General features: G+C 42.8%; 1 protein-coding gene across 1 annotated transcript in view; it reads right to left on the bottom strand.

Annotated features, from left to right (window-relative positions):
- grik2 (glutamate receptor, ionotropic, kainate 2) overlaps window positions 1-23,735 on the bottom strand; it is a 161,671-nt gene that overhangs the window by 107,033 nt on the left and 30,903 nt on the right. The window contains exons 3-4 of the mRNA XM_028978938.1: window positions 11,521-11,688; window positions 10,578-10,835 (exon numbers count right to left, since the gene is read on the bottom strand). Of these exons, the coding sequence (XP_028834771.1) occupies window positions 10,578-10,835; window positions 11,521-11,688 (426 nt within the window). The remainder of the gene's footprint in view (window positions 1-10,577; window positions 10,836-11,520; window positions 11,689-23,735) is intronic.

Genomic DNA, 23,735 nt, shown 5'->3' with positions numbered 1-23,735 from the left:
TGCGACAACAGTGAGGAGGAGGACAGCGATGCGGGCGTAAGCTGGTGGAACAGGGCGACAGGAGGTCGCCAACCAGCAACTGCACTGTCGGAACTGCCTCACAGGGAAGATGCCCTCCCAGTTCCAGTCGCCGACCCGCCTTCCCTCTGCTCGGACGTTCCCCAGCTGAACGGCAGCGCATCACCAGCGCCCCCGCATGCTGGAGAAGACGTCCACCACCCCCCACGCCACACGCCCACCACCATCTCCAGCGACGCTGCCTGGCAGCAGGGAGAGACCGACAGGAGTTTTCGGGACTTCCAGCAGAGACTGAGGGCGGAGTTTGATCGGCCAGAGCCTGAGCCAGGGATCGAACTCTGCCCCTCCACCACATCCAGCGCCAGTCAGGATCCGGGGCAAGAAGACCAAGCACTGGCGGGCGACGAGAAGGTCGCGCCTCCCGAGATTCTGGCTGTGCCCCCTGAGGAGGTCCCGGAGAGCTCAGAGAGGGAACCAGACGACCCTCTCTTCGGTCTGTCTCTGTCTGTGTGTGTGTGCGTGGCATATGTGTCCGTATGTCGCCCCCACTTCCCCTCTTTGTGTCCACCAGATGGTGACCCAGCAGCAGAGCCGAACCCCAGGGAGGGAGTTCCCAACCTGACTGCACCGGTCCAAGGCGAGGTGGACGAGCCCCAAGGTACCCCTAAGTCCAGCCGGGGGGGGGTGCTCCCCCAAAGAATTTTTTGGGGGGGTGCAGTTCGGGTTGGGGACTCCTCCTGAGGGGAGGGGAGGTGGGGAAGCGATGGAGCTGGGTCCTCCGGTAGCCAGTGAGGAGGGCGGGCCAGGCATGGGCCTGCGTCTGCCTCCAGAGGGGTGGAGCGCCATAGAGCCCCCAGGTAGGCATGAGGACCCAGCTGGGACAGACAGGAAGAGGGCCTGCTTGTCCCAACGGACGCAGAAGGGGCTAGCCGGATGGTCTGGCAATGCCCCCCCCTTGGCACCAGGGCCGTGCAGCGAGAGGGGCTGCATAGTCCCAGAAGGCACCAGCCTGGGGTGCCTGGAACAGTCGCCGGAGGCTCTGGGACAATCTCCCTGCGCGGTGCAGGGGGTGACACAAGACGTGTCAGAGGGGACATGTGGAGACAGGGCCCACACGTACCCAGATGGATCGGCCCTGATTATTGTGTGCAGGTACGGGAGTCCGGGGCCGCCATGCGGGACCACGCCGGGGAGCCAGGCCGAGGGTCCGGGGCCGCCATGCGGGACCACGCCGGGGAGCCAGGCCGAGGGTCCGGGGCCGCCAAGCGGGACCACGCCGGGGAGCCAGGCCGAGGGTCAGGGGCCGCCAAGCGGGACCACGCCGGGGAGCCAGGCCGAGGGTCCGGGGCCGCCAAGCGGGACCACGCCGGGGAGCCAGGCCGAGGGTCCGGGGCCGCCACGCCTGACCACGCCGGGGAGCCAGCCCGAGGGACCGGGGCCGCCACGCCTGACCACGCCGGGGAGCCAGCCCGAGGGACCGGGGCCGCCACGCCTGACCACGCCGGGGAGCCAGCCCGAGGGACCGGGGCCGCCACGCCTGACCACGCCGGGGAGCCAGCCCGAGGGACCGGGGCCGCCACGCCTGACCACGCCGGGGAGCCAGCCCGAGGGACCGGGGCCGCCACGCCTGACCACGCCGGGGAGCCAGCCCGAGGGACCGGGTCCTCCAAGGGGAGGATACAGCAGGGCAGGAGCCCTGTGGTTGCCGCCGTCCGCCCCGCCGCCTCCACTGATGGTACTGTTGGGGCTCCGAGGACGTAGCCCTTGGAGGGGGGGCTCTGTCAGGATTACCTGCAGCTGGGCTCCACACCGGAACCCAATCCTGACGCCCCATAAATGCCGGAAGTTTCCGCCCGTTTGGGGTCGCTGGCATTTTCGTGAACTCTATGCACGAACTTGACCTTGTTTAGTTTTATGTGTTTTGAGTTCTGGCAATCGCCACACGCCTACGGGTTTGTTTATGTTCTTTATTTAAGTTAAATTCGTTTTCGGCCACCGCGCCAGTCTTTATTTGTGTTTATTGTTTATTTGTTAATAAAAACCCCTTCCCAGTATGTCAAACCTCTGCGCTTCCTTCCCCCGTAAGTCCGTAGTCGTGACAACGTGAGGCAATCAAAAGGGAGAAGGGAGTCAAATTCATGCAATAAAACAGTCTAAAATATAGAGATATTAATTGAAAATATTAGCCCATAATTTAAATGTGAAATTAGTTACTATACCATCAGGGTTTATGGTCCTATACAAATAGAAGAACAAACTCCAGTCCAGACATTTTTCATGTTGTAAATGACTCTGGAAGCTGGAAAAGGCTGTTAATGAAAGGAATATCTGTATACTTGTGGGGAGAGCTGTTATCTTGTGTTACAATGGAATGCTCTGTTTGTTAACCCATGTTTGTAACTTTTTAAAGCATCACTGATTATTATTAATCAATAATCTTAGTACAGCTGAAAACTGATTAAAGAAACTGCCTTTCTTCACACTAATAGAGTATGCACTTCATTGTCAGATGTAGGTTCATTCATAATTATTCAAACTTTGTCAACGATAATTTATTTTTCTTTTTGTAATTTTTCTTTTTGTATTTAAACTCTTCTTTTTTCATGGAAATACTGTCTCAGTCAATGGTTAGATGACCACTATGAAGACATGGAATTTGGCAGTCACCATCCACTCCAGCTCACAAACTACTGGATGCCCTCTTTAGTGCTGAATCTATGATCTGCCTAAATCCTGATCTGCATCAGGAATTGTGATAAGTGGAAGACGGCCTTCTTCACTCCAACTGTACACTAATAGAGACTTGAGATACTAGAGACTTGTCATGAATCTGTCATATTCCAATAATTTAGCAGTGATGTTCTCTGGGACATACTAAGCAGTATGTCCATCATGTGAGATCAGTGAGCCCACCAACTGTACTGGAACCTGGAGAAATATGTCTTGCACCAGTGCTCCACCACGTTCCTGCGATTTCAGGTAGTGGAGTCAACCCAGTTTATTGGGGTCAACCCAGTTTATCCAGGCCTTCAGCACAGCAGTACTCCTATGCTCCAGACCATTGTAGGAAAAATACTGGCTAAAATGGTCTAGTTGAATAAAGCAATTCGCTAGGCCAATCCACAAACACAGACATTCCACTCCGTTATCAAAATTAGCAGTGCTGGCCAGTCATGTGATTAATTTGAATAACACAGTGGTTTTAGCAATATGAAAATAAAAAGGCCATCCCCAGAATAATTTATGATTAACAGATCTTAATTAAGAATGTATGGTGTAGAATATAATTAAGAATATAAGTGTGGTAAGCTTATATTTTAATACAGGTAAACTCGATACCCACAAAAAAATGTGGGGTTTTATTGATCAGACAAACTGATTGCTAAAACAAATGACATTTACATTTACATTTACAGCATTTATCAGACGCCCTTATCCAGAGCGACTTACAATCAGTAGTTACAGGGACAGTCCCCCTGGAGCAATTTAGGGTTAAGTGTCTTGCTCAGGGACACAATGGTAGTAAGTGGGATTTGAACCTGGGTCTTCTGGTTCATAGGCGAGTGTGTTACCCGCTAGGCTACTACCACCTAATGGTAAGATGGTCGCTCACACTAGATATCAGGTTATATTTCACTTTTTTATATTAATACCAGTTCCCCTAGCTTGTCTATGGCGATAGGTGTAAAGAGAGCTTTGGCCATTCTGTTTCACTGTTCAGAGAGCAGCAGTCATAAGGGGAAAGGTTACCTCCCATTTCTCATGCTTTATCACACCCTCCACTAAAAAAGGAACTCCACCGACCATCATGGCTTGAAAATGTGCAAAGCATTGCATTTGCTCTGTGATTGGATGTAAAAAATTTTTTTTTTTTTGTATTTTGTATGTATTTTTTTAGTTCAGTCACGCGAGACTCTGAAGAACCAGTAGGTTAATTTTATTTTATTTCTTATCTAGTTCTGAGAATATGCAGACATTTCTCTCTTGTCTTGGCATAGAGAAGCTAGAGACACCGACATGGCACGTCCTGAAAATCTCAATGTGTGACTGGATAAAAGTGGTTGTAATTCTGCACCATGGCTGAATTTTGGGAAGAGGCTTCTGTAATACTATAAAGGGACCACTAAAAATCGCAAGCTTGTACGAGAAGGATGGTGTTGCAGACCACTTTGCGTATCTTTAATGCAAAGATACGCATTAAAGATTGACAGCAGAGATGTAATGAATATGTTTGTAAATACCCACGATTAGCAATGTGCCAGTGGCTTTGTGTCTGTGTGTGAGGTTTCTCCTACTCTCAGGCAGCTTTCTGTGAGGACTGTCAACAGACTCGCTTTGTTCAGGAGCAGGGTCTGTCATCGTGGTCCTGATGGTGGATTTTGGGTGTTGCCGCTTTCTTCTCTGGTTGGTGAGTACCACACCCCCTGGTAGATGGTAGGTTGAGAAGTCGTCAGAGAGTGACATGTGGACAAGACTTGGAAGAGGACTAAATGTCAAAAGATGAAGTTTCTGGGTGTGTCAGCACTTTTTAACTTCAGCCTTGGTCCAGGTATGGGGCAGGATTTCAAACATTTTGGCCGCAGAAGGAAGAAGGTTTTGGGTTCGCTTTGGCACAAGGTTTTGGGTCCGCTTTGCTTGGGACTTGGAGAACATGATCTGGAAAGACCATTGAACAGAAATGGCACCTAGCCAATTATACATGCCTGCCCCCTGCTGCACACAAGTTCTTCAATTTGTCCATGAGCCTCAGACATTAGAAAGATGCTCACCATCATACCTTCTGGTGACCTATGCGTCCGAACTGTCCATCAGTTCGTCCAGACCTGTGCTGTGTGCATAAGAGCACCAACCAATCATTCTCTTGTGATCTCCAACTATTGCCTGTACCATATCGACCCTGGTCACACTGGATTTCATTACACGGCTCTTATAATTTACCTTCATGGGTTCCCCCAGGATGTGGTCTCTGACAGAGGACCTCGGTACACTGTCACCAGTTAACCGCCATTGTGACCGGTCAGGTGAATACCGTGAGGAGGATGAAAAATTAGGCATCACCAGACACTAAAGGGGTAGTGTTCTTACCTACAGAGCTCAGTCACTGAGCCCTATGGTCATGCCAGTTCAGATCAATCTGATGTGATTCAGTTTTGTGAATATTTCTGTTCTCTATTAGCAGCATTTGTAGGGTAAAATGCGAGACCATCCTACTTCCTTCCACAACTAGGTTCATTCATCTTGATATACAAGTTTCCTTTCATTCTTCATCTTTGCTATATACCCAACACCAAAACAGGAACATTTCAAAATCACCCCGAACTTGTAACAGTCTGGTATATGGATACAGTAAACCGTTTTTAATATATGTTTTTTCTCCAGTGTGGGTCACTGACGGCACATCAAATGCAACCCAGAGAGCAAAATATATGAAATCTTGCAAAGAAGGGTCTCCATGAATTGTCAGTAAAATGGATATGCTATCCATTTTAATTTTTAACTGTGAATTCTGACAGCTGTTTTTTGTGATGCTGTATGAGGTATTCATAAAATATAACTGCCTCTCAAAATGTACCATCTGTTTTGTTTTAATTAATTTAGGGAGAAAAATAAAGACAGATTGGATTCATGTATTCTTTTGAAAACAGCATAAACATACATAATCAGTGTCTGTTATGGTCAGGTTTGCAGGCAAATATTTCGGGGATGAAAATATATAGCAGGTGTTGAGTTGATTGTTATTGGAAAAATTTTTTTTAAAGCTGTGAAGCATACATGAAATTCATAATTTACTTTATTAACTTTATTTACTATAGTGATTAAAATGTTTATTATTTCTACCACTGCCTGGAGATTGGAGGACAAACTAAGAAGTGTACTAAATAAAAGAGGCCAAACAATAAAAAAACAAGTATTATGCCATGGCATAAGCAAATAATAGGCTAAGACTGATCATCGCCTCACACCAGAATCCCTTTCAAGTGATTTTAATGTTAAAGTATTCTGCTTGCTCAGGGACACAATGGACATGGAGATTGTGGTAATCTTCTTTATAGTGTTTTATACACTAGGCTACTAATATCCTTGGTGTGATGGAATAAGGTGTCATACTTCTTTTTTCAAAAGTGAAGTGATTGTCACATGTTATACACAGCAGCACAGCACAGAGAAATTTGTCCTCTGCATTTAACCCATCACCCTTAGTGAGCAGTGGGCAGCCATGACAGTTGCCCGGGGAGCAGTGTGTGGGGACGGTGGTTTGCTCAGTGGCACCTTGGCGGATCAGGATTCGAACCGGCAACCTTCTGATTACGGGGCCACTTCCTTAATCGCTAGGCCACCACTGTCCCTGTTCTTATATGTTATATGTGTAGTCCCATGTCAACTAATAAATAATAAAGTGTAAAGGTACAGCGATGCCAACAGTTTTTCTTACACATTTGCACAATTAGAATTTATTTTTAAAATATTGCATATTTTGCGCATATTTATGACGCGTGTTGTTTTCAGATGTTCACAATGTCACACATCCACAGCACATTACCCCTTATGACAGCTTATAACATAAATAATTTGTTTAATTATTCGTAAAACATTTAGTGGGGTTTCTCATCATAGAACTATCAGATAAATATCTGCAGTCTGTGACCCCCTCGCCCATGCGGTCTCTCCATGGAGGTCTGGTGTTTCTGTATATACCTCCAGAGGTTCATGGATTAAGGTCACACCTACCTAGGTGTCAGATTAAAACTGCTATGAGAATTGCTCAGCGTTCTGGGAATTAGACACATGCTCAACACTCTTGACAGGTGCAGTTCTGCAAGAACCCTAGAACACGCTGGGATGACAGTGGAAGTAAAACTGAGGACCTCGAAGGGGAGCGGTATGATCAGGTTCACCTAGAAGAACATCTGCTCCTAAGCACCACGTTTGCTTAGGTCAGTCTTAAGTGCCTCATCAAGGTAGCTCACAGATGGGCCTTGTTAATTAACTTTTCTCAAGCCAACTTCTCACGCCAAGTATCACAACAAGTATGAACCTGCTATGAGGAAAGGAAACCTAAACAGAAAAAAAAATCTTACTCAGAGCATAAACATAATATTTACACACCCACACAAATCATCTCACTTCTGAAGCTTTTTCTGAACAGGAAAGAGAAAGGTAAAATATACCACTGCCTTTATGTTTTAAAGATGAGAAACATCACAACACTTATTAGATCTCATCTTCAGAACTGAAATTATCACAGCACTTAGATCAAAAACAAGTGCACAAGTCTCTAAACAATCTGCAAAGCATTAGCAGAGTGTATGATAGGCCAGGTCCTTCATTACTGCGAATAGGGTTGCTGGTGTGGGCCACTTGCACACATCAAATTGAAACAGATTACTGGAGGGGTCTTTGGAGACTCTGGGTTCGCTCCAGCACCACTCTCTTCAATTCCAGCCCTTCACTGGTTTTCAAATGCAGTTTCAGGCTTCTCTGCTTGAGCAAACACACAATATGAAACCACACAGACTAACACACACAGACAGTCACGAATATGCATGCATGCACACAAGTATAAAAAAAAACGAATGCATTCTTAAAGTGACATAAACACACTTCAAAATGGATGGTAAAATCTATAGAGGCAGCAACCAAAATGTTTTTTTAATGGACAACTTCCTGCCTGTTCTCCAGGTACAAGGCCTTTATCATTAGAGGCAACCAATCAGACACTCGTGAGTGAACAGGCTGTTATATTGCTGCCTATGTTGACCTTTCAACTAATGGAATTTAAAAAAATGTCAGCCCAACATGGGTCACACAACCATAAAGGAATTACACGCATTGGGCACACAGCAAATTACCTCCCTGAAATGCACCGAAGGGCTGTTTGTACATTTAATTTCATTCTTTGCGGATGTCTGAGTGTTTGTTTGTGAGTGTGTTGTGAGTTTTCTTTGTAGGCAGAAAATAAGTTATGAGAGTTGTTTTCTGGTGGGATAGTGGCAACATGGACATGCCACAACGCTTACTGTTGGGTAACTGATATGTTGTCATGGCAACAGGCCATTTAAAAAGGCCAGGTAAACCATCAACATCTCCTACCATCAACTGCATTAGATGACATCGGAAAAAGGAGCAATCATGAACCAGATGACTTGTTCAACAAGAGCTGCTCTCTGAATTTGCTGCAGAACTAGCAAATTCAGCACCACTCAACACCAACACCAAATAACTGAGGGTCAAATTTAGACTGTTGCTAATATATCCAGGGTTGGGCAAAATACTGTCAGTCTTCACTACTGATGAATAATTGATGATGAATTTGATGAGTACAATTTTGCTTCAGTCAGTCAGACCTTCATCATAGTCAGTCAGACCTTCAACATTATTATCAAGAAAATTATAAAAAAAAAACACATTATTATCCAAAAAAAAACACAGCAGGCAGCAATATGTTTACAAATAAACATTTACAAATTGTTTATGTGGCAAGATCTATAGTCATGTCAAATCCAAAAATTATACCCCATGCTTAATACAGTGTATAGAGTACTCAGCCAGTCTCCAGTCTATATACATGTACAATTAAGCAATTACTTGCCTTCCATATTCTCTTAATAACAGCACAGCAAGGAAGTTGTGAAAAAATTAAGGGTTTGTGATATGGTCCTTCAATCAAATATCACAAGCTTCTAAGCTTGTGATAGCCTGATGGTGGCGAAGGAGTGGTTGACTGTTTGTCAGGTTTAGTTCAATGGACTGTTAGTTCAATGGACCTTGCACATGATAAAACAGAGCAGGGGCACGTGAGTAGATTTGCAAAGGGAAAACCACCTGAACCCATTGTAGACACGGTGGGCTTTGTTACCCTATATTTTAGCACATGGATGTGAGCAGTCGCAGGAAATAAAGTCTCCTTTCACTATCGTGATTATCATTAGTAAATGCAGGCCATTCACCATTTTACCTAATTGCAGAGAAAAGTGCTCCTGGACCCACAGAACGTGTAGGAAAAGAAAACATCTCCCAGACATAACAAAATCATAATTCCAAAGACCCTATGTAGAATAAATATGGCTGTTTATATACTTATTAAACTAATGGTATTTGCAGATCGGGTATATTTACAAATGATGTAAATATAAAACCAGCCATTCAGTCAGCATTGTATAAGGATCCATTCATATACTAACATCTAATCAATGTTATTTCAACATTATCCAAGACAAAACGAGTGCTTCCAATGTGGCTTCAACTTCAGACATCTTAGATTCAATGTTTTTTCAGATGACATTGCAGCGTTGTTTCCATCAGGTCTAGGAACCTTGGAGAGCTTGTCTATTATTCATAAACTACATGGAATTCATATAGAAATTACAAGCCTCACATAAGAAATTCTGCATGCAAAATGTAGTTGGATAAATTCTATTCTAGCTGATATTTCTTTCATTTAATTAATGTTTTTGTCATGTTCTGCCTGTAAATACTGACAAAAACAACAGTCTACCCTGTGCTAATGCACAGCCTGTTCACCAAATGGTTTGTTCTAAATGGCTAATGGCTACACAGCAGAGCTGTTCTCTCATACCAGACCTCCTCAGTGAGGTGCTGTGAAAGTTTGGGGGAAATCTGGCGGTCACTCTGGGAGCTGGCTCAGCGGCTGACCCCTGACATATGGCACACATGCCCTGGCTGCTGAGCACCCGCTGCTCCACTATAACCTGTCAGCCTGGGGGTTTGGCCCAAGCAGAGAACCTGAGCGAGAGACCAGGGCCATCATGTAAGGCCACTAAGGACCCAGAAGGGGCAATGTGATTTACAGAGAATCAAGAGCTGGCTTTGTCAAGGGTTTGCTCTTAAACACACTGCAAATGTGGAAAATAACATATTCCATACATGGCAACCACCCTGACATTCATTTTGAAACATCTTTAAAGATCTTTTATTGTACAAATCACCAGCCCTGCACTGACACCATTTGCAGGCTCACGCTACCCTGGAAGGGGGTCCCTCTCTGTATCACTCCTTTCCAAGGTTTCTTCCTTTCTTTTTCTCTCTCCTAGAGTTTCTGTGGAGTTTTTTCTTGTGTGCAGAAGGGTCAAGTGTGGGGTGTGTCAACTGTAGGGCCTGTCAAAGCCCATTGAGACATACTGTATGTGATTTTGGGCTATATAAGAAATAAATGTTGTTGTTGTATCTTTTTGTGCTATTTGGCCAGATATCGTCTTAGATTGTATCATGTACCAGTTATCCCATGATTTGAATGGTCATTTAAGCTATCTGAGCCATTTTCAATGGAACAGGACTCGAAGGCAAACAATCACTTTGAATGGCATGGCTTTAGCTCTTTGTTGCAAAAAGTTCAGAAAAGTTAAGTAGCCTAAGGACATTTATGCAAAAACAACAGCACAGGCACTAGCCAATTAGTCAAACATCCCAAGACGTGAGGAATTCAACATCAAACTGCAGGAGAAGCTGGCTATGCGGCACGTCTCCAGTGGCCAGTGTGACATTCACAGCCCCAAGTATCAGCCACACCTCATAAGCAAGTGTGCTTTCCACTCTCTCACCTGTACTGTCATCATACACCACCGTGACAGTCCTCCACTTGAAGAAGTGCACCAGGTCCAAAATGGCCCGGCTGAGGGAGGAGAAGTCCGGGTAGAGGCTGACATAGAAGGAGTCGCGGTTGTCCGACACCTGGTGCTTCCACTTTGTCTGGATGTGAGGGACCCCCAGTGCATTGCAGATAGACTGCACTGCATTGGCAGAGGAGCTGTGAGAGGGACCAAAGATGGAAGCCACACCCAAAGAGAGCTGGTCACAAGCTGGGGGAGAAGAAAGTCACAGATGTTACAGATACACACCTATCATATTTTTGTATAAACTTCTGCTCTGTGTAATAGTTTAATAAGATAAGTGAAATTTTGCAATTTTCATTGCAATGACTACTACAGTACATGGTATTGACATAAATGGCCACTTTGTATTTAGTGGATTGCACCTTTTTATCTGTTTTACACAAATCTCATCTTCATCTGTTCCTGTGGTGTTATAATTAATTAATACACAGGGACCAAATTGGAAAATGTGGATGAGCAGCAGCTGTGAGGAAGTAATTGAGAATTAAGAATCTAACGACTACCTTTGTTTTCGGCGCACCTACGATATACACCCCTAACCACCATAGAAGAGTCTCCTGGGCAACAGCTGCTGTGCGAGTTACAGCTGCTGACTCAGAAGGAATCTCTTCTCTTGGTTTATATGGAAACCGGCCACTGATGGCCCCCTTTTGTTTGATTGTAATTATCGCAGCTCGGCACCCAGCAGACTATCTGAGCAAATTAATTTACAAAGCACCAGACATACACTGAAAGAGAAACAACCTGCTAATACATCCGAATTAATAAAAATAATTGTTAATATTTTTTATATATATATATATATATAATTAATTGATTCCCAATTCTATTTCCCCGCTGATGAGGTGTAATCCGTTGACTTCTGCATCACCTTTCCTGGAAGCCTCGAAGCTGTCGTGGATATTAATCCTTTGGATGTCATACGTTAGTGTTGTGTTTGGCAGTAGAGTTCTGTTCCTGTTGATTGTATTTAAAGCAAATTTAAAGGCTAGTTCCTCCGATCCTGATGGGCCACTTTCAATGGATTCAAATATTCCGCCTGCGGAGAGAAAAAAATGTCTTAGTTTAATCAGTACACAAAATGAACATTTGTGTATTGTTTACATGCAGTTAATTAATATAATCTGAAGACATATTTATAATAATGCCCTAAGTGTGACAGCGTTACAGAAACAAACATCAGCTAGAGCCCTGAAGTGCAGGCGAGTGTGCTTGTGTGCTCACACTTGTGCTGATCTCTGGCGTACTGTTTTGATGGACTTCAGATGAATGGACGCTGTTGAGGCTGGTGGGAGGATGGGAATTGTGAGATCGATGGGCCCTGATTGGCCACCCAATCAATCAGTGGCACCCTCAGGGAGTGTCAGAGTATGATGTTGAAGTGTTTTTGTTTAGGGCTGGCCCAAGAGTCTCCCCCATCTACTCACTCTGTCAGCACAAAACTGGACCAAGTGTTTTATTTACATGGAGCATAGAGTCAAGGGGGATTGGTTTGTCAATTGCAACAAACGTCTGAATTTAGTAGTAAGTATAGTACAGGACTGAGATCTTTGCTTCGTGCAAAAGTCAATTACTATGAAAGCATAAGGTGAGGTCAAGCAGTAAAAGCATGATGTTACCATCAACCATGTTACCATCGTGTGTGTGTGTGTGTGTGTGTGTGTGTGAGAGAGAGAGAGTATGCGTGTGCATGTGTTTGTGTGTAATGAAGCCTTGTGATCCGCAGAAGGAAGTTCATGAGAACAAAAAACAAATGGTGGTCAAAAAAAACAAAAATAAACAGAGATGGAGCAGAAATGGTGGCTTGTCTTAATTCATTTGTTAGAATAACCAGGCATCCTCTCTTCCCTGGGCATTCCCTCATTTTGAGACCTGGAAACTGCATCCGACCAGGGTTTTAGAATTGTCTGGGTTATTGAGCTGCGTAAACAATAAATCTCATCATAGGCCTCCTACACGCCGATTCACTTCCACTCGCGATACTCGATTGGATTCCTGCCCCATTGCACTACTGGAAGTGTCACTACCACATCCTTTACGTTCACACTAAGGTGTCCTCAATTTCACAAGATCAAATGTGGTCACCCTAGTTTAGTGTGCATGTGGGTATTACTACATCTTGAGGAGCTGATAACAATTATAGGCAACAGGAATTGTCCAAATTAACATTAAATAAATGGAACAAGTGAAATATAATGTACACTGAAAAAAGAAAACATTTTAACTTTTAAAAACTTTTAAAAAGGTCTCTCAGATCGGCAAACGAAAGGAGACTAAAAATTCCTTCTTCACGGGGTCTCCGATTCCAATCATGTCTGTTCTCCGTTGTTGTCCCTGGCTGGTGGAACAACCTGCCCTCCTCCACACGACTAGCCGAGACTATCACCACTTTTAAGAAGAAGGTGAAAACCCTCTTATTCCAAAAATATTACAGACAAATCTAACACATACACATGCATACACATTGAACAAACAAATACAAAATGTATAAATACATTATAATTTTTCTTAGTCTAGCACACAACACTCTCCGAGCATGCTCTTCAATGACAAGTCTAAGCCTTATCAGGGCTCTTAGTTTGTATACTCGATATTCTATAGAAATCGAACGAGAATTGCTGGTGTCTTCCCATTGTAAGTCGCTTTGGATAAAAGCGTCTGCTAAATAAAGTAAAGTAAAGTAATCTGTCACACCTAATATTTTAGCATTGACATAAAATAAATACACCAAAACAAAACTGCTGTAAGAACATTATAGTAAAGCAATAAAAAATATAAAAAATTACCCATGAGCATAAATTAGACAGATAAGTGTAATTTAGAAAACACATTTGTTTTTAACTACTGGAATAAGAAAAGAGCACATAAAGCCAGTGACTGATTTAACAACATTGTTAAAGCTTGCTCAACTGAAAGATAAATGTAATGCTGTCTGGTTTATATGTACTCAAGTTTTGCCATTTGATGTGAAATACTATTATTATCTAATTTGTTAAACATATTTTTTTCTCAAAATCCCAGAAATGCCTGACACACTGTAAAAAAAGGAACACTTGCTAAAATTTTAGTTTATTTTAGCACTGACATAATGACAAAAAGGTTACAGCACGTTTGATTGGTTTATTTACATTACATCAATGCTAAAATATTAGGTGTGGCAGATTAATTCAATTTTAGCCAGTGTTCACTTTTTACACAGCACTAGACCTAGAGCAAGAGACAACAGTCTGAATCCTGCGACAAAGTTTCCCTCTCATCAGTATTCATCCCCTGGTGGAGACCTATTTTGCATGCCATAATGAGTTTGAAGGAATTAATAACCATCAGTTAAGCAGGATGTACTATAATTGGGAGGCTGAGCAGTTCGGAGCCATATTTTCTCACAAAGAGGGGAGGACAAGTCCAGCCTGAGCGTCACACCAGCTGCGCCGCACGGATAATGCAGCGTGGGCAGTGAGAGGAACAAGGAATGAATGGAAGAGACGGCAGCCAGAGGAAGAGAGAAGGTGAAAAAGGTGAACGAGTGGGATAGTCAGAAAAAACAAGGGACAAGGAAATCCATCAAAGCTCTAACATGCTGCAATCTTAGGAAGATATAGGAAAAAAAATATATGATTACCTTTTCATTCAAATATTGTTATATTTTGGCATTAGGACATTGTTTATGAAATTTAAATCATCGTGCACATCATATTTATATTGATATTTCACTACACGGTTAAAATTGAACACTGGCTAAACTTAGATAAATTGAAGTAATCTGTCACACCATATTTTAGCATTGATGTAATGTAAATACACCAGGTTACAGCAGGTTTGATTGGTGTATTTACATTACAGCAAAGCTCAAATATTACTTCAGTTTTTTTTAGTTTAGCCAGTGTTCACTTTTTTTGTGTAGCTTCCTTTATGTGACGTGTTTCAAAATAAATATAGGTCGTCATTACAGTAGCGTTAACTATTTTCAACCTTAATACAACATTGCAAACTTTTTTACATGCAATAAGAATAAAAGAAAACCCACATATTTGTGATCTTTAGATGTTGAATGATAATCCTATATGCCAGTCAAATCCTCAAGGTAAGTGTGGAAAACAAAAAATTCCTCTGAATAAACATGGGATTTGGGGTCACAAGAGGTCACATGCTGACACTCCCTGAAGCACGCCAGGGTCAAAAAGGTCACCAAATGGCTCTGATTGAATACCCATGAAGCCTGGAACACGCCTTCAAACATGTTCTCAATCTGCCGCAGTGACACAGAGCGCTGAACTATATCCACACGGCAGCAATCTGCTGAATTTTAATGAGCTGAGCCAAACAGACACTTGCAACACAACACCTCTCGAGTCCGGCCAATCTGCAACATCCCGCCAGCCAATCAGAACCCTGCAGATTAGTAACACCCAAAACCATAAAGTAACACAACCTAAGTAACAGTTAGTAACCAACAGTTATTGGTTAAGAGACTTTAACTATCATTCTGACTACAGTAAGTGACTAGCATCTGACTGCTGACTAAAGGCTGTTGCTTGGCAACAACAACTATTTTTGATAGGTGTAAACTAAATCAAAAGTTTCTTTACTGCAACAGCAATTGATGGGCATTTTTAGTATAGCAGTGGTATTAAAATAACTTGCAAGAAGTATGGCAATGTGTTTATTATCCGTATTTATAATTATAATATCTTTACATTTGATCAATGTAGATGACTATTCTACTAAAAGGTATTCTCAAACACCTATTCCAAACAATTTACATTTACATTAATTGCATTTATCACATGCCCTTATCCAGAACATCTAACAATGAGCAGTCACAGGGACATCATGATTTAGGTTGAGTGTCTTGCTCGAAGATACAATGGTAGTAAGTGGGATTTGGACCTGTGACTTTGTGTTCTTCTGATTACATTTACATTTATGGCATTTATCAGACACCATTAATAATCAGTAGTGACAGGGACAGTCCACCTGGAGACAATCAGGGTTAAGTGTCTTTCTCAGGGACACAATTGTAGTAAGTGGGGTTTGAACCTTCTGGTTTATAGGCGAGTGTGTTACCCACCAGGCTACTACCAGTTTCAGCTTCCTCCTTCATATAACACTCAGCTGATACCTGTGTGGTTACAGGACACCATGTGACCACACTTGATACGTCGCTGAGCAAAAATGGCTGAATTATTCATCAAACAGATGTCCCGACAACAATCAATGGCCTCACAATGCACTCAATTTACTGTAACCTGTAAAGCCCCTTTCAGTAGCACACCACAGAGCCGTGCTGACCCACCTTGGCAGTGAAGCAGATTTATTTATTTAGAAGATTTCATTCAGCCATGCTTCAAAACATCAAAAGCTTCCAGAATCTGTCTTTGTGACTCACTGACTATTAAATAGAGAACTAGACAGTGGTCCTTCAAGCAAAAGATTTTGTGTCCCATCATAAATAGGCGGCATGGTGCTTTTGGGCACTACAGATTTATTACAACAACACATTGAGCAGTGTACCCATTTAGCTGATCAATCATGGATCAATACTCCAATCAAATCCAGCAGGGGCCGAGTGTGAACCAAAATGGCATTTGTTCTACAGGCCTCTGATTATTTTACAGGGCATAAATTTTTTTATTCACTATGTACTTTACCCTGACACATTCACTCATTAAAATATTAATGAATTACTTAATTAACGACCCATTGGATTAGCCATTGCCAGCTGATCTTATTGAGCTGATGCTGACCTTAAATGCAAATATGGCTTGTAGGGATGACTTAAGTGGAAATCTTATGTGGAAGTATTTTGAAGGCTTTTTATTTACCATATGAATTCAATATTTTTGGCTTTAGGGCAAAGCACATTGATGCACGAAGCACCTTTCTAATTAACCACAACAGTCAAAATCCTGTCCTCAAGCTGAACAATGAGAGATAAAAAGATATGGATGACATGAATGATAATTGTAGTCAATTTTCTCATTCAAAATACGTTTTGTTAAGAATACAATCAAGTTGTGAATGAAATTTGCATGAAACATGCAAATTGTGCATGAAACAACTGCATATCCAGGATGCAAACGTCTAATCTGATCTTCTCACTTTCACTGAATAACAATGTAAAGTGAAAGTGATCAGTACATACACTAGCAGCTTTGCAGCTTCCTTGGCAAGTGTGGTCAGAGCTCCTCGAGGCTGAGGAGAGTACCTTTGATGAATGTGCTGGCTAATCCAGTCAATTGGTAGCATTAATGCAATTTGGTTTGCTAAAAAGCTGTATTTGTCTGCCTCTGCCGCGTTCGTGCCCTGGCAGCACGCCACACTCGGCTGCTGGGCTCCAATCGGCTTTACTGTTGAGCTGATAACAGCACTTCAAAGTGTGAGTGGCAGGGAGAGAAGAAATCAGATCACACCCCAACCCCCCTTGCCGCACTGAACCCATGCCTTTACAACGGCACGTAAAAGCATGTCGGCTGTAACAATAAAAAATCCTGCAGCAGGTAGTTCAAGTGCCATTTACAGATAACCCTTCCTAGCATGTCCTACACGTGAGCAAACACATAGTGGGCCTCGCTGGGTTGGGCTTTTGCAGAAGTAGCGGTATGATCACTTACGGTGAATCAGGTGAATTAATTGTTTATTGTAGTTACCCTAGAAGAAATAGCAGTGTAGGCTTTAGTGACTGGGCGGAAATATGAGGTTGAACTGTAATCTATCTCACTTACAAAAATAAGAAAAAAAAAAAAAAAAAGATGAGTGTAAAATGAATGAATGTTAAATCTTCTCTGTTCCTGTGGTGTCTCCAATGCCGCCCATAAATAATAAATAAATAAGGTGCTCACCATGGGGCCGTGTTACCGCAACGCTGACAGTTTGATGGCTATCAGTGTCAGTGCATCAGTGCAGCATAACTGGAGTGAAGCATAGCGTGACTCCGGCGCAGGATGCCTTCCATCTTTATCACCACAGGGTGCGTGCTGCTACACACAGACTGGGGGCGGGGCTGAGGGCGGGGCTTCAGAGGATGTGAGTCACCTGCACAGCTATCTACACTGATGATGTGCACCACCACAAAATTGCCATCTCAATCACACTCGTCATACCTAGGGCATTTTAAAGATTTTTTAAATATCCAAATGTCATTTAGTGCTTTATGGTATTTTTGTTATTCTGTTATTATTTTATTTTCTAACAGTCTTGTATTCCAAGACAGCATAAGTTATTGATTCAGCACTGACTTGTGGTCAGACAGGTTGATATAAATTCAACTTAAATCAACTTTTTACTTCTTGTAAAAAGCCACAGCATTAAATCAATTTATTCTCAATGTGCCAGTGTGTACTTTAATTATGTTTCCAGTATGTGAAAATGTATACATGTACCTTAAATTTAGATTTGATATTGATGCTTTTTCAAAGAGAATCAATCATAGACAAGGAATATTGATATTTTAATAAAGTACAGAAAATGCAGAATGCACTAGCATGAAACCTTTGAGTTGAAGGTGTAATTGATAATTGACAAACTTTATGCCAAAATGCTGCAAATATATCACAAGTGACATTAAACAGAAGTGTGCTGGGCCGGCAGTGTGCTCTTCATTTTAAATGCACAGGCAGATTGCTATTATTTTTCTTTCTATATTCTTCCCAGCCATTGTGGGTCTCTTTGATTGAATGTGGAACATTTCAGCACCTTGTTTTGCAGACATCAGATGAACACTGTGACAGAACCTGGGACTTCAAATGTGTTGCATCTCATTTTACATTTTTATCTGTCATCATTCCTGTCCCATAACCCACTGCAGATTTCAGCATTCCCTCTCCACCACTTCCCTGTGCGCTCATTATGAAGGAATAGTCACAGAAGGAGAATGGTCTATTTTAAACAATAAAAATCTTTTTAGGTTTTTTAAGACACTGGAGTTTTAAATGTGCAGCTGGACGGCATCAAAAATGTCACTGGTCAGTGGAGACAGTGTGAGACCCTCACAGATTCACAAATGCCAGCCTCTCTTCTCAGCTCGAGGAGGCCTTCTGAAACTCCAACTGATCTTTAAATGTCAATGATTCCCCCGGTATTTGTGACGTGGTGACGTGGGACACATGAGGGTCTCTATTCACAGTCTTCAGGCCGAAGCACTCCACATTCACACCTTACTACATGCGGTAGTATTGGCATATAACAGCAGCTTGCAGTTTAATTACTTTTCTTTACTCAGGTCCTCCTTCAAGGTGTTGTGTTCTAGATGCCACACAAAATTAAACTTACATCTATTATCACATATGAATGCTTTTTAAAGTATATGCCATACTGAAATGGCTTTTTTAATAGAATATAATTTTTTTAATTTGGAGAACACTACTTCCTCATGAGCTCTCATGAGCTACCATTTCTCCCTCTCAGCTAAATGCCCACTTCTCATCTTTTTTCCACTGTTCTGCTGTGAGAGGAGTAAACTATGTGTGTCAAGTAAACTTACATAACAAAATGTAACTTATTATTGAAAATAGACTAGTGTGGTGTGGACTACTATAGATACAGATGCACGTAAATAAAAAGCAAAAAACTGCTACATATTAGTTCTTACATCTACATGTGCTTGTTATGCATTTACTGATGAATGTCTTAAAGGTTGTAAAAATTTTGCCTCCACAGGAAACCATTTCAGCAGAAACTGGGTAGTCGTGTTTATCATAGAAAAAGGAAACATCATGGACCATGGACTTGGGCCTGAGGCTAAAACCAATGAAAAACATGCAGCCAGGACTTCTGCTTCATGAGACTGGACAAACAGGAAGATGGCATAAAATACAGAACAGTCTCAAAAGATCGCGCTTACGCAGCTCATTTCCATACATGCTGAGGTGAGTCTGTGTTCTCCAGGTTCATTCGGAGTTCAGCATTTTGCTGATAAAGTTTACAAATTTAAATGCATCTCTCATCCTCCCATTTCAAACCTGCATTATTTCTCCCGGGTGGATCGATTTGCTAAAGAATGCTAACAGCATCCTGGCTGAAACCAGCCCACCTCGGGTCAACGATGTGCACCCTGAACAGGCCGCCTGTTTCGTTTTAATGAGCGCTATTCTTTTTGAAGGCATTCGTGGAGAATTGATTTTCCACGCTCAGATGAAAGTGTGATATTATCTCCGTGGGCGAAATGAGGGTTCTGAGTGGGGAACACACATGGCTCTGATACAATTCACTTGCATTCTATAGACAATTTGCCATTTGACCCACAGCATTGTGCAGTAATCCTGGTTGCTTTAAGAGATCAGCCCCCTTTTCTAATGAGATATGAATATTAGCCTCACAAGACCCTATTTGCCTTTTCCCTTTTTAGGTGTAAATTTGCCTGTTAGTTAGAACAAAATTCACAAAAAATCATCAAACCATCCACTCATTCCCTTCCTACACCTACCAGATGATACTTTATTCAGAATAAAGTATTCTGGTTCCTTCCAAGCCCCTATCAACTATTGCATTTATAAAAGCAGTGACGTACAGGTCTGGGCATCATGGCAATGCTTAAACAACGCAGGACAGGCCGTCTGACTTCCCCAGCCAGCCCCTCAATTTTCACCAACATCATAACACACAGAAGATTTGTCATCTTGTTCGCAATTCATATTCTGCACCCAAGCCAGGACCCGGTTTATTCATTTGAAGATTTTCAATGGTTGAAGGCTAATAATTTAACAGTCATGTGTTTTCTTGACCAGGATATGAGCTGGTTACAAAATAAAAATTCAATTACATTGAAAAACTATGAGCCATCAAAGGTATTGCTGAAAATCTCAAGGGCACAAGGACCAAAATGTGGATCACAGAAAAACACAGAAATCTTTGCTAAACTGATACTCCTTCATCAGACAGCAGTGCACAAGAATGACGTGCAGATGTAGGTGTCAATGTGAGAGTTTGGGGACGCACTTGCAGACATGCTTGGAGACAAGTCGTTGCATGAGGAGTAGCCACTGGAAGAGTTGGGGAGGGTGACCGGAGACTCTTGGCCAGTGAGAGGGAGGCAGAAGGTGAGTGGGAACAGGAGTGGAGCTGAGGACGCGCTGCGGCATGGCGCGATGTGGGGGGGCTCTGGTTCTGTGGGGAAAAGCGGGGAAGGAGGCGAGGGGACAAGGCTGGACCAGGGCAGAGGAGAACAGGAAGACAGCTGGCTTGAGGAAGGTCCAGGAGCATGGGTTGGATGGGAGGGCGTCTTGTGTGTCACACCGATGCTTGGCTATGGGTGGCATGAAGGTGGTGCAGCATACACGTATCATCATAGCAAAAGGGGCAGGAAAACTCAATGTCGAGGGCAGACAAAGGACGTAGACAATAGGCAGGATCAATCAGGCATTTTATAATGAAGGCTATCGTCTCTGGGAATTAAATTCAACAAAGAGCGGGCAGCGCCCTCCCTGGCCACCTGACTTTTATACTGGGTGATGTCCGCTCTCACTTCCGCTTCCGAGTTGCTGTTTCCCCGGCTGATCTTGCTCCCTCTGGTGGGCTGGAGGTGGTGCGTTGCCCGTGACAGTAGGTTTTAAGATAACTTGTTACGTCTCAGACTGAATGAACCACGGGACTCCAATTGATCTACAGTGGTAATCGCAAGTGTAAATCTGCAGTATAATTAGAAGTATTGACAGATCTCCAATAACAGCGTATGTTGGCGCAGGAAGAGCGCCATGACCCTGGCCGATTGCTACTCAGACCCCAGATCTTGTTCATATCTCAGTCCTTGAGAACATTATGAAAACCAAGAGCCTTACTTTGGTCTCCCTCATATTTATTTTGACAAATGCCAATAAAAGTTCATGTGATCTGAAGTGGAGCACAGTGCTACTTGCCAAGCATGGCTTGGTTTGCTAGTGTAAGGTCAGGTGTCCTCAGGATTTACATGGATTTATCTGTATCTTGAAGATGACCAGCTTACTACCATTTTTGTTGCTTATTTTTTATAAATGTCTTTTATAAATGTTTCGAAATTTTTAAGAAAATCACCAAAACTCTCAAAATAAATTCAAACATTAGTCAAGACCTATTTTGTGTGACTAGTTCACATTAAGGCTATTTCTGGCTTGTGGTGCCTGGATCTTTTATAAAGATCTTGATTAAAAAGCAAATCAACTTTTGCCAACTACACCCATTTCTGCACTCCGCATACATCATGCCGTGCAGCCGGTGAATGATCAGCCTTTCACTACAATTTCAAACAAAGAACAGTGAGTTATGAGCAGCGGAATCCTCAGAAATTCTATTTTCCTGGCTGGATGAAAAAACAAAAACTTCCAGAGTGCACAGAATTATAATGTCAAACCGAGATGCTTTGAATACTGGGAGCTTGGCACTGCACAGAAAATGGGAATTGGAATGGGAAGCTCTACATGGAAAATTCACTTTAATCTGTATCCAGCAGTAGTCAAAGAAATATTGTTTTTCTTTCTGTGTGCACATGCATTTGTGTGTCTGTGTGGGGATGCGTGTTGGACGATTGGAGGAATTCTATTTCACTGTTTCTATGGATTTTTCTTTCTGCTAAAGGTCAGCATCAAATTGTCATAGTGCAATGTCATTGGCTTCCCACTAGGGCAGGCAAATCATCCCATGCCGGGGGTTTGTGACTCTGGCTCAGCTGCAAGGTCATGACCAGGTGGGCTCCATGGCAACGGCAGACCCTTTATCAATGGCAAGACAGGCAAAATCTGTTTCTGAGATTCCAGAAGGTTCTTTGGGATGCTCACTTCATCATATACTACTCATCTATTTAGTAAAAAGTTCTGATGGATCTTTGCATTTTCAGTATAAATGCACCAGACAATTCATGCTTGTGCTGTATGAAAATAATGTTTCCTGCATTCAAATGTCAGTTTGTGTACTTTTGACTGCATTAGTATACAACGTTTTAATGTATGTAACATTCTATAAAACATGCATGAGAAATACTTTGAATTCAATCCAGCGTCATGTTACCTCAGCTGGAAATCGCTTATCGTTCATATTCCACAGCCAGAAATCGGCCCTGGCACCCCTGCCCTTTCATTTCAGTTATTTATGCAGCGGCACTGGTTCTTTGCCTCGTTCCCTTTCCAGCGCACTGTGTTGCTGCCCTCTTGGCACATTCTCAGCTCTCTCCACAAACCGGGGCTTCAGAGGGACCGGGCCGCTGTCAGCTCCATTTGAGGCTCAGTGGCTGTGAGTAATTGTGATTTCAGTCTAATAGAATAATCTGCCAGCATGTTTTTTTAACAGACATCTGGCTGTGGCATAATTCAGCATTTCCACAGTGGAGGCTGCGATCTCTCACTCCACTTCTGCTCCTGCGGGACACAAGTGTCTTCAGGTATGAGCTGGCAAATCTATTAAGCCACGGCTAATATATTAAATGACATTTCAAACTGAATCAGCCTGAACAGAGAGGAGCTCTCCCCCAGGACACTGTCTATGACAACCAAACCAAATTTGTCGATAAATGAAGAGCCACCTCCAGCCATGGCCTGTTCTTCTCCTGCTTCCATCCCCGCCCTCATGGTTTGCCCAGCATTGCACACATCTCTCTTTCCTCTGTAGCTCCCCCACCGCACTGCTCTCATTCAGTATCTTAACTCTGACCCCGTTCTCATTTATTCTTCTGCTCCTGGCACAATTCACTCTGTAAATGTTCGAGGAGTGGATCATTTTGTGAGGCTGGCAGCAATGAAGTCTGTCGAGTATTAAAGGTAAAGAAATGTGTGTGTGCGTTTCATTTTATTGCTCCGTGTCTTTAGATATCTTCGAAACCTCCCAATAAAGGGTGTGTTATGACGCATTTCATGACAACAATAATCACTCCATTCGAAAATACTGACCTACTTGCAAGGCCTTGACTTTTTTTTAATTTTTGCACTCCACTGGCCAACCATGTACCGTATCATTTATGAGTGTGTTGCAAACATCAAAGATCTGGTTCAAAAAAAAAAATTCATCAACTAAAACAGAACAACAAAATAACCTCAGGATGTAAGCGGTGACAGTTAGCCTTCATAAATATTCATAAGGAGTGATAAAAGCTGGGTAATCACTCAGGCTGTGCATAATGTGCCATAT

This window comes from Denticeps clupeoides, chromosome 5, assembly GCF_900700375.1.
Source record: "Denticeps clupeoides chromosome 5, fDenClu1.1, whole genome shotgun sequence".
NCBI classification, from domain to species: domain Eukaryota; kingdom Metazoa; phylum Chordata; class Actinopteri; order Clupeiformes; family Denticipitidae; genus Denticeps; species Denticeps clupeoides.
Note: the sequence above shows the minus strand (reverse complement) of the source record. Positions and strands in the feature narration are given on the sequence as shown.